General features: G+C 41.1%; 1 protein-coding gene across 1 annotated transcript in view; it reads right to left on the reverse strand.

The window, feature by feature from the left end:
* Window positions 1-12234, reverse strand: part of nbas (NBAS subunit of NRZ tethering complex) — a 150702-nt gene that overhangs the window by 85273 nt on the left and 53195 nt on the right. Inside the window, exons 28-34 of the mRNA XM_061092083.1 lie at window positions 12088-12210; window positions 11894-11996; window positions 11514-11591; window positions 11216-11370; window positions 6918-7030; window positions 4329-4442; window positions 1326-1439 (exon numbers count right to left, since the gene is read on the reverse strand). Coding sequence (XP_060948066.1) covers window positions 1326-1439; window positions 4329-4442; window positions 6918-7030; window positions 11216-11370; window positions 11514-11591; window positions 11894-11996; window positions 12088-12210 — 800 coding nt within the window. The remainder of the gene's footprint in view (window positions 1-1325; window positions 1440-4328; window positions 4443-6917; window positions 7031-11215; window positions 11371-11513; window positions 11592-11893; window positions 11997-12087; window positions 12211-12234) is intronic.

The following is a 12234-nucleotide window of genomic DNA, read 5'->3' on the forward strand; positions in this document are numbered from 1 at the left end:
TAAATGTCCAATTAGCACTTTAACCTTATTATTAAAACCATTTATTTAGTGCCACTGACATTTCACCTTTGACCTGTAAACTGGGCCTAATAAAGACATTGACTTCTAATTCAATGCTTATAACCGTTTGGGAGGATTGTCTTTCAGATTATTAGAGGACTGGGAGTTAGATTAAATAAGCAGGTTTGAACATTATGAGGAATTAACTCATTGGATTTGTTGCCAAGATAAAGATAAAAGGATAAATACCATCTCATGTCTGCATTAACCACCACGTTAGGGCCTGAGGTTCCACCAGCTTAGTTGTGAATGAGGAAGCCAAAACTTAAAATAATTAATATGAATTATCATGTTAGTTTTATCCAAATAAATAGTCAGTTTTGGCTATAACATTGGTTTAAGTGGCCTCTGTGACTAATGGAGTTTCTGTTATTTTTCAGGCTCTGTAAGGATTTAACACACAGGCTTAATATGCAACACTCTGTACAAATTACAGAGCTTTAGATGTAGGCCATAAACCCATAAACCATCTCTGACAGTTGCCTCAAACATAAAGTACAGTTGTGTTATCAAAAATATCATCCAACTCTGGCCAGTGAATCAGCACATTTCCCAAATTATTCTTAAAAACAAAATACACACACACACGCACACACACACACGCACGCACAAAATCACCATGTTGATTAGGCTATAGCCCAACCAACTTGACTGCACCCGACCCAACCCAATTTCCAATTACCCATTTGTTGGTGATAACGAATGACTATCTAATTGCTAAAGTATAATAATAAAATGAAAACTATCTTGATGATTTGAGTTTGGCTCCCATCTGACGGTGCTGACCTCACTCAGAATGTGAGTGGATGTTATTATATGATTTGTCAGTGAGGGACTCTAGCAGGGCACATTGACATTTACTACGCATTTAAAAAAAAAAAACAGGCCTGGGAGCCTGGGGCAACTGATTGACTCGATCACTTCTATCAACCAAGGTCGTGATACTGCAGCTTAGTTCTCTGTGCACCACAGCGAACTGAGGGCTAGCAGACAGCAAAACAGGGTGTGTAACATTATAACACTTTTATGACACTGACCCTGGAGCCTGTCATAAGATGAGAAAGGCTGCCGGTAAAAATTCAAATCACTTTTCAAACAGCGTTTCCCTTCCCGGAATGTTATCGCTGAGTCAAATGAGAAAAACAGCGGACAACTAAGAGTTAAAGTCACATCAGTTCTCCACAAGCCTCAGTGCACTTGTGTGACACGTCTACAGCCGACTGTGTGATGCTGCACCGTTTTCCAGCGACATCTAAGGTACCTACCTGCAGCCATGAGGTCCTGACAGTGGATGTAAGAGGTCTTGAAGTCCAGACATTGGAGAGCTTGCTCAGCCAGCAGGTTCAGCACTTGGCCTTTTCGCGTGGCCTCGTCATCTCCTGAACACACGCACACATAACATCGATTTGTTTTATTCCAGCAGACATCGACGCTTGAGAGATGCAACACACAAACAAAATATTGGTTGGTATATTTTTAAAATGTTTTATTTTTCATCTTGAGAAATGTCAACACGTCAAAGCTTACGCGGTAAAACTCATCATCCTGCATTACACATACAGCGCAACATCTGGCTTAATGAACATCTTATTAAATCCCCACACGACTACACACGCACACACACACAGCTGAAAGTTGTAACGCCTAGATGCATTAGCTGCATCACAAACCAAGCCGAGACATCATATTAATCGGCGTCTGGTATAAATGAGGTTATTGCATCGTCTGTTCATCTCGAAGAGGGAGGATGAAATATTAAAATGAAAAAAAAACACTGTCTCTCACTCTCTCTCACATGGCTAAGGAGGAATAGATCTGAGTTTGATATCTTAATGTCGATGCAATTGGTTGTGGTGTTAACATTCACGTGGCGAATCCGGACAACCTTTGATCGCAGTGTAAGCTCGATAAACAAAAAGGAGAGCACAGGACGATCAAAAGAGGCTCGGGCAGAAAAAAGGACTTCAGAACAAAACTGTACACTGAAGATCAAACAGCGGCAGTAGAGATGAAGGAATGTGATGGCAATGGATTGACCTCTGTGTGCGTTTGTGTGTGTGTGCAAGTGTGTGACTATTTGTGTGCAGAGTGAGCGTCGGACAGAAATGCAGTGTTAACAGCGAGGGGGGAGAAAGAGGTTTCGGTCAAATATTTTCAGGGTGACCGGTGAAGGGACGTCTTCAAAGGCTGTTAAGACCTCAGTATAGAGGAGTTGTGTGAAGAGCAAATGCTTTTATCAACCCTTATCTCAAGCCAATATAAGTCAGACATCTTGGAAATCCAATTGCAACCTTTACCTGTCGTTGATGGACCCGTCAAAGGAAGGGGTGAAAAGGTGAGCGATGTCAGAAAAACGACAAATAGAAAAACCCTCCAGTTCCTCTCACTTTAACTCCCTTTACTCGATCATCACAGGGATCCTTTCCCTGGCAGCACAATTTAATTTTTACTTGGAATATAATAATTATTGGCACATTCAGACAAAAACAAGTCATTTCTTACACATTGCCCATGAGACTGAGAGAATTTACGGAGCCTTTCTGTAGACCGAGGCAGGAGCGATATCCTCAGGGTTTTCAACCGGTGTGTTGCTGATACCTGCATTAAATATGCACCACAGAGCCCCGCAGCTATGCGCCCTTCAAAAGCCTCCCCCCCGCATTTATTTATTTAAAAATTTGTTTATTCCTCTTCTCATCTCCCCGTGCCTCTTTTTTCTGAAACCACACAGCGAGAGCTGCCTGCTGACTGAATGTGAGCGGCACAGACACTGAAATGCCACAAGGCCAGTTAGCAGGTTTCCTTTAGCTGGTGACAGGCCTCAGAGAGGGAAGACAGAGCGAGCTGCGGGTTAAGAGACGGAGGAGAGGAGAGGAGAGAGAGGGAGGCAACCGAGCAGCAGAGAGACACAGAAGAGTTGAGCTCAGATTCTTGAAGAGCAGAAACTTAAAACAAGCAGACCGAAATGTTGGAGTCACTTTGGGAGATGAGAAGCAACAGGACAAAACCTCGGTCTATCCTTTAAGGTATCAGTTTATTACTTTGGTAGTTTTTAAAAGGTGGGACTAGATGAATTTCATTAGAATATAGAATATAGAAATGCTTTTACTCTTTACATAATCTGGTCATGTGTTGCTGTGTTAACCCCCCCCCCCTGCTGTGATACACTCCTGTAATTAGTAATCCCAAGTGTGAGATACCAGAGCTCACACAAACACACAATTTCAATAAATGAAGAGTTTGAAAATTACACTTGGACATATTTCTCCATAAATAATTTTGTAATCATGGTTACTCCTCCAGAGAGGAATATAAAGCTTAGAGACATTGAATCTGTTTATTAAAAGCACAGCAAATGAGGATCGCCAGAGGCATTAGAGGTAGAAATTGCTGAATACTGGATTTGTGTTGATTTCTAGTTTTGCTGGTCTGGTACCGTGTAAGAGCTAAAAGCCCTTTTTTTTCTGTCAGTTCTTAATGCAACCTGAGGTCATCACAGGAGCTTAACAGAGCGAAAATTGGGTGCCTGGGTTTTAGGTGCCACAAATCCAAAAAGTCTGGATTTTCAACAAGGATAAAGTCTCAAAAATCACATTTTGTAACGAGCCAACAGGATCAAAACAGGATAATGAGGCTTAAATTACAACAAATTTGACCACAGAATGAAACAACAGTCAAGTAAACTTAGCAAAGACAGTATCTAACTGCTATTGATTCGCAACATTTTTATCTAAGCTGCATATCTTTGGGTACAAACAGAACCTGTCTGTGAAAGTCAAAACTACAAGCGAGTTGAGCACAGAAAATGGGTTTCGAGAGTAAACAAGGTATGTGCAGTGAGAAAGGAAATCTGCTCATTCCTTCCTAGTGTGTGTGTGTGTGTGTGTGTGTGTGTGTGTGTGTGTGTGTGTGTGTGTGTGTGTGTGTGTGTGTGTGTGTGTGAGTGTCACTTAAGTGCTTTAGTATGGATTTTTGCTTGCGAGCTGAAACACTACTCATGAAGATGAATTCTCCTCTTGTGTGAGAACTGTCAGTGCCCACGCGTGTTAGGGTACATCACTGCACCTCGCGTCAGCCGCTCGTTCTCACTTAATCTCAGGAGCTTTGTCGTGAACCTGCCACCAGAGCAGCGAATCGTCTGGATCACTGATGACTCAAACACATTATTAACATGATGGAATTGTCGAAAAAAAGGGAAACGGACTGTAACGATGTGATGAGGTAAGTGGTGTCGGAAAATGACTTGTTGCGTGTGAATCTTTAAGTACCTGCCACTCGGAGAAGTGAGGCCAGGTTCAGCAGAGTTGTGGACTGCTTGTACGCTGTGGAGCAGTGGGCGATGCACTCGTCCATGAGAGAAAGGCGGTTCGATCGCAGGCGCACTGGGAAGGAGACAAGGAAGGGGGAAGTTGACAGACATGTTTCGGAAATTACTGTACAGTAAAGAACAGTCAGGAAAATTATTAAATGTTGTATAGTACATGAGACCAATATTATACATAAGCCAATATTGAGGATTTTTTTAAACAAAATCATTAAAAAAACATTAGAGAAAACAACAATTTTGGCTACATTCCCTTAAATCGAGACAAACATTTCCATGAAAATCAGACTAAAAATACACATGCATGTCAAAATATGATAATCATAATACAAAATTTAATATGCAGAGATTAACTGATAAATCTTACATCAATTGTTCTGTCCACATCTTGGACTAGAACTGTGATGGCTATTTTTAAATTTGTGCTGATATTTATAGACAAAACAAGACTATAATAAACAGATTAACCCCATTAAATAATTGTAGTCGTCAGTCCTGGAGGAAATATAAAGCAGATATTACAAGAGTGCATAAAAACTGAAATATGTAAAAACAATGGTCAAATAAACATATTCTGGCATTTTGAATATTTGCCAACAGATACATATGTATGTACCTACAAAATGAGTTTATATATTTACTAAATGTATCGTAAGGCAATACTTGGCTAATCAGACTGGAAATACACTAGTCAATTTATTGTGGCTTCAACAACAACAACACACAAATTGTTACAATCATTTAGCAGTGTATTCAGTCCACCTGACAAAACACAACAGTTCTGCCATTAATTTCACCTTATTGTTTATTATAATATTAAATTATAATATAAGCTGCTTTAGAGAGGCGCTTATTCAGCCTCATGCTCGTTTTGAAGGCTGCACTTTGTAGTGCTGTTGATCTGTGTTGCACTATTCTGAGAGATGGTCCTAATAGTTTGTCCATCTCACTTTTAAGATCATTAATTAAAACCAAAACCTTGGGATGAACTGATATTGTAACCTCCATGAAGGTTGTCTGCTGCATTAGACTGCATTAGTTTGAGTTGTGCAACTCATTAAGTGTTTACTGTTAATATTCTAGGCCAGAACATAGTTCTTGGGTGTTTGAAATTCAGAGCTTTCTCTTTGATTATAACTGAAGTGTAGGCATTTGATTTGGAGAATACTTGGGAGCATACTGGTTCTTCTCAATCCTCAGGATGTGGAAAAAAGTGATTTTTTTAGACAGGTTTTAAACTTTCAATTTCCATATTTTTCTAAGCTTGCACTGAAACCTGGCCTGTTTAGTGCCTCTACAGGTCTCGGTGCTTCTCTGAAACCCCCGCTGAGGATCTTTATGGCTCAGCGTCACTTTGGGCGAGGCCTGGAGGGAATTCTAGGGAGGGTGGTGTCTATGAAGCTTCGCCTTAGGCTCGGTAGGAGAGCGGCAGGAGACGGCCTAAAATGGATTACCTGCGCTCAAATCTTTTCACTTGATAGTTGTTAGTATTTATCTGAGAGTGTACAAACCCTGCATAAAGGATGGGGCTTTTACTTTTGTGGAAAGAGGAGAAAAATAAGGTGTATTTTCTTGTGTGTGTATTAAGTATGAGTGCATGTGTCCCTGGGTCAGGAAAATTAATATTCAAGTGTACAAGAGCAATGCAGAGCTGTAGAGACACTCTGGTCCGGGGTACTGGAAACAGGCTTTAGAAAATAATCACTGATACAACCTAGAAAAGTACGAATTGGAGAGTGGAGAGCAAGGAGCTAGGAGAAAAGGGAACGAGGGTTAGGGGGCAAAAAAGGATCTGGAAAAAACACTAAGGGATAAATGACGCAAAGATAGAAAGGACAAAAAGGAGAAGAGAGAGAGACAGAGAGAGAGGGATGACAGTTTATGGCTCTTTTTGTCACAGGGGTTTAATGCTGGCAGCTCAGTTTGATGAGGGCAAAGATGGGGACGGGGCCTCGGGGGCAAACAAAACCTCGGTTCAGAGGTGAGGCGGTGAGGGGGCCGCGCCACTTCATTCTGGCTCCACAGTTTCCTTTCAACAGAGAGCCATGCCGGTCGGGTACCAATGTGGAGCCAGAAAAGAGAGAAGGAACGAGCGTGAAGGGGAATACTGATCTGTCAGGTTTACAGATGGAGCTGAAAATGTGTAAAAAAAAAAGAGAGAGAGATGTGGAGGTGTGTGTGTGTCTGTGTTTGTTGGTATATGGGTGTGTGCGTGTCTGTGTGTGTGTGGGAGAGAGCACACACGCAGAGACCAAACACTTCAATCCTAATTAGGCCATAAGGCAGATGTTGTTTGCTCAACAGTTGATCCATAAATAACCATATATTTAGATATAGTAGTGAGAAGAAGTGACATATGGAGGGTTGGAGGAGCTGACGGCAGAGAGAGAGACAAGCTGGATGGGTGAGGGAAGTATTAAAGTTGATTTAAAAACACTCGAATGACTGATTCACCCAACTGCATATTTGTGTTTGATTGATAAAATGTTCTACTTTACTTCCTCCCAGACACACACAGGTGTTTTCTCTCTACCTTGCAGTGGGAGGATGTTCACATTGAAGTCCTCCAGTTGGCCGAGGGCGCTGATGAGGTCCAGCTCCTCCTGGACAGCCGGAGGACTGTCTGAGATCAGCTGGAGACACGCCCTGAAAAACACGGCAAACCAGTTGAAGCAGCAAACAGACAATTTTCATTAAGTTAGACTCATCTGTCCCTGGAGAAAGAAGTCAGATTACCTTTTTTACCTATTTTTGTATTAAAAAACTGGAGCTAACACCCGGTCAACCTACCTTAGCTGTAAGTTTAACAGAATCCACCTACCAGCAGCTCTACAGCTCACTAATGTATGTGTCCTTCATAACTGTTTAATATGAACAAGAGCTATAGTGTGAGGTATTCTTGCTGGATCTAGATTTATTAAATGGAAAGATACGAGTGCAGTTTAATCTTGTCATCAATAAATCTGCCAGTGTGAACTAGAATGACACTGGTAAAGTGCATCTATCCGCTTAGGCCCTATAATCCCCTTAAATTCAATCAAGCTGCACCACATTCTACACATTTCTAGGAATCAGACCCGTAAATAAGCTTGATCAAGTTCCATTATTATTCCTTGGGTTATTAGCATTGGACAAATGCTGAAAAGCATCCTTGCAATGTTAAAGAAAGTGATAAAAAAATCTGCCTTAAAACGTGAGGGAATATTTTCCTGACCTATACAAGGTCCATCCATTCAGTTTTGAGGTAAACAGACCATCCAAAAACAAACAGGGGTGATAAGGAAACCTCCTTGGGGAGGTAGAAAGTGCATTTTCCACAAAGTGAGCCTACTGCGGACTATGTTGACAAAGAAATTGAAAAAAAATGTCCAAGTTCTGCCCATTTATCTGGATCTGCCGGGTTCCTCCTTCCTCTTCAAAATTTCATGCAAATTGATTCAGTAGTTTTAGAGTAATCCTGCAAACTAACAAACTCTGATGAAACCATAACGTCCTTAGTGCAAGTAATTATCAGAAAAGTGAAACCAAAAGCTTCTAAAATCATAAACTGTTTTCTACATGAGAGGAATTCGGTCCAAACAGGAGTGACAGTAGCACTTAAAACTCGTCAAGTACATTTCATTTGATAGTGCTGCAGAAAATGTCTGCAAAGAAAGAGCAACTGAGCCGACTGGATGACAAACTCAGAACGAAGGACTAATGAGTTTTGCTCATTTTGGTAAACATGTTCAAAGTTATAGCGAAAAGTGGTGTTAACTTTAATTTGGGCGAAGTTTGTGACATTTCAATATTGTGATCAGAAACATTCTCCAAAGACTCGCATGGATTTATTTACAAAGTCTGGACTAATTCGACAGATCTGCGACAGGGGAGGTTTCTCTTGCAACACAATCCACACTCAGTACCCTTAATAGGCTTATGTGGCACATCACTTAGCATATGTAACAGGACACTAACTGTGTGTGTGTGTGTGTGTGTGTGTGTGTGTGTGTGTGTGTGTGTGTGTGTGTGTGTGTGTGTGTGTGTGTGTGTGTGTGTGTGTGTGTGTGTGTGTGAAAGCGAGTGTGCCTCTTTTTAAATGCAAGTGCACACATTTTCTTGTTTTTTCATCACAATTACACAGCAAACCAAAATATAGAGTAGATGCCGAGAAGTGGGGGACAAAATGTTTAATGATTCATTTTTAAATAACCTAAATCCCACATAAATCGACGGCTTAAAGACGTCAGCATCAGTGGAGCAGAGAAGAGGGGATCGACCTTCGGATGTTTATTCGAGGAGAAAACGTACACGGATCGTCGCAGCGAGCGAAACCAAAACGGCTAATGTTGGAGTAGAGTCCTTATCGGTGTAATAAGAGAAACCCAAACGGTACATCTTAAAAAACAGCGTGACTCCTTGCGCTCGGCAAAGCACTCAGCGCGCAGCTTCCCACTCTTTGAGTTTCGGTGTTCTTGCCAGGAACAAGAGGTTTCTCCTGTTGTCCTGGCAAATGACAGGAGAGGCAAGGGCTGTGGATGAGCGAATGAGAGTGTTGATTATGTACTCGTGCTGTGAAGTGTGTGCAGGCGCGTGTGTGGAGACCATGTTTCAAAGAAAAAAACAAACAAACTCAAGTGTCAGTTTGAACACACCACGGATGCTGGAAGTCAGGCAGAGTTGAGCGTGTAGAGAGGAACGCTGTATAATGAAGTCATTAAATGCAGGATAACATGTACGATTTTTATATAATATAATAATAATGCTGTATCACCCTCAGCACCCCTACTCCCTGCGCTGTAATCTGCAGATAAATCTTGTACGCTGAACACACATTTGTGAAACAACGCGACACCCGACCAAGCCGTGCACCAGCACATCGAGCAGCAGCGAACTGACGCAATCCCCCTCTAATTTTTCTCTTCTTTTGCTTTCTTCATCTCTATTTCATTTCCGCTCCAGCTCTCTAGCTACTCAAGGTCTCGCAAGATGAGCTTTCTCAAATACCAGAGAGACGACCAGCGAGAAAACAAATCATTCCTTTTAGGCTTTTTTTTTCTGCATAATGACTGTTGAGATCTGTGCATTTCTGTCACCAGAGTCCCTGCGAGTTCCAAAGTGTTACACCCGAGACATTTCCAAAACATTTCATCTATCTAGAACAGGACTGACAGCAAGTTTACTGGAACCAGCCTGGAGATTAAAGCACAGGGAAGTGGGAGTCTAGTTGAAAAGCAAGAACAGATTTAATAGAATCAGACGATATCAAGTGTTACTGCATATACTAATATGAATATGAATGAGGTGCAGACGTATTGATCTTTGTCTGGTTCTGATAATAACGGGTATGTAGGACAAACTCCTTGGGACCATCTTAAAGCCAAAGCATCAAAATAAACATCATCAAAAAGAATAAACCTTATTCTTATTATCATTATCTTTTTTGATATATTATGATTATAAAGCAACAATAAGAATATTACTTTTAACATTGACTGATTGATTGATTAAAGTTGATTCTATTTTATATCAAATGGAAAAACTGAACTTTTAACTTTTTAAGAATCTTATGAGCCTGCATTGTTTGACTTTTGGCCTTTAGGAGGAAGCACACGTAACCGAAAACTATACTTCGGCATAATTTTATTTTTTAAACTTAATCGGGGAAACATGCTAACAAACAGTTTTACATCCAGTAGACACTGTTCAACATTATATAATTGTAGTTGAATCTAAGTGAAATTAGCTTTGGTCTCCACCAACTCCTGAGGGTTGTAGCTGGCTCTCGAGTGACTATATAATCCACTATGTTAATTATGTTTACAAAACAACGTATGTAAACCATTTTGTCATTTTGGATTCCAATTAAAATTTGAGTTTTTTAGATTTTGAAGTACGTTCCACTTCCCTGCTTGTCTCTTTCTTTTGTGTTTCCATGAGCATCAGTCTCTCTATGTGAGTGTGCCACTTTCCTGTCTCCCCTGAGTGATGCTCTGAGATCACTTTGGTATAGTAAGAGGGGATCCCCAGCCATTTGGTCCTTGTGTAAAATTTTGCTTAGCATCCATTCACAGGACAAAGTCAAGTGCAGTTCTGTGGGAACAACACATTTACGATAACATGTGTGTCATTGATATATTTCATACACGGGATAAAATGTGTCTGTGGAGCGGTTTGTTTTAATCTCTAGGATGAAGGCCACCAATCAGTAAGGACTATTCATTTCAAAGGGACAGGCATATGCTCAAAAACTACTTTTCTGTGTCATATCTCAAATTCGCAGCAGAAAATACACACAGTGGTACAATGGACGATGCTGTCCAAGTGTGGGGAGGGACGGCCCATGTGTTAGTTACTATAAATGAATGACGACCCAATTACTGTCCCACTTCCCCACTAGGAACAGACGGTAAGGTTAGACACCCGCCGCAACCCTCTGCTATTTGAAACCAGCGACACACACGCACGCACACACAAACACACACACACGTTTACTTAATATGACGTTTATAACAAATACTTGTTATAAACGTCATATTAGTAGCATAATAGTATGTAGGAGATATAAAAGCAGCCACTAGCAATAACAACACAAAAACATACATCCATCCCACACAGAAATAAATGGTGTTTCCCAAAGTTCACAACAAGCAAGGTTTCAGATTACACACAAACACTTCTGCATTGTATGATATCATGTACAATAAAGTACTGAATTTCTTAACTTATCTTTGCCAAATTAAATCTACAGTCATGTTCTAAATCTGAAATAGCCCCTTGTAATAATGCACACTAGGCATAAAACTACTCCTGAAAAGCAATGGAAACACTCATCCTCATTTCATTCCTCACCTGGCCAGGTCCATGCAGGGGTCTGTCAGCGTTGTGGAGGAGTTGAAGTATTCTCTGGCAGCAGCCAACACTAATTCCACACTGTTGTCATAGGCCACCTTCAGAGCATAACCTTTCCCCCGGAATGACAAGCTGACAGGAACATCTTGGCTGACCTGGAAGCATTAATTCAAAATCAAGACATCAATGAGATTGCAAGCATTAAAATTCATTGTGGTGTGGTCTAAAAGGTGGCGTCCCTGATGGGCAGTGTGAGTGCAGCTCTGAAGTGGAGCCGAAAGTCATATTCAATATATACCTTGGAGCAATGCATGAGCTGCCCGGCCAGACGAAAGTTCTCCACACGGCTGGAGCACAGCAGAGATTCCACAAATACCTGGAGGAGTCAGGGAGGAGCGGAGATAAAGTGATATGTAGGGAGAGATAGTGTTTAAGGGAACAAAAGTTTGAACCTTGTTTGATAAGGAGCTTTGTAGATATTTATTCTAAACTCTTCATTCAGAGGTTCTGGAGGTGGTTACATGCAGTTGTATGTGTATTTAGGGCCATACGTGTCATTTAAGGAATAAATTGTGCATATGGACAGATTTTACACCTTAAACTAAAAGTACACTTTAACTAACACTTTTAATATTCGAGTATTTAGTGTGGAATGAGTTTTATGCTGTGTTGCGGTACCTGGTGACATGTCTCTGGTTTCAGACATGTGTAGACGTTCTGCTGCATGTCCAGCAGGTCCTGCAGCAGCCCTCTCCACACCGTCTCACTCACTGGAGGGTTCCTGTCAACACATTAACATGGAAATACTCGGGATTAACGGAATCTTGAAGGACATTTTGAGCATATGAAAGTGCACTTGTGCATTTCCATACTTGCGTCCAGTGTGGCGACACAGTTTGACCATGAGTTGGTGGGCTTCCTCTTCACTGTTCTGGCTGTTCCTCACGTATGAGATGGGCTTCTGCAGACCATGCTTCTCCAGAACCTCCACCACACTGTCATGAAAGAGCACACACAGA

The sequence above is a fragment of the Limanda limanda genome, chromosome 18, assembly GCF_963576545.1.
Source record: "Limanda limanda chromosome 18, fLimLim1.1, whole genome shotgun sequence".
Classification (NCBI taxonomy): Eukaryota; Metazoa; Chordata; class Actinopteri; order Pleuronectiformes; family Pleuronectidae; genus Limanda; species Limanda limanda.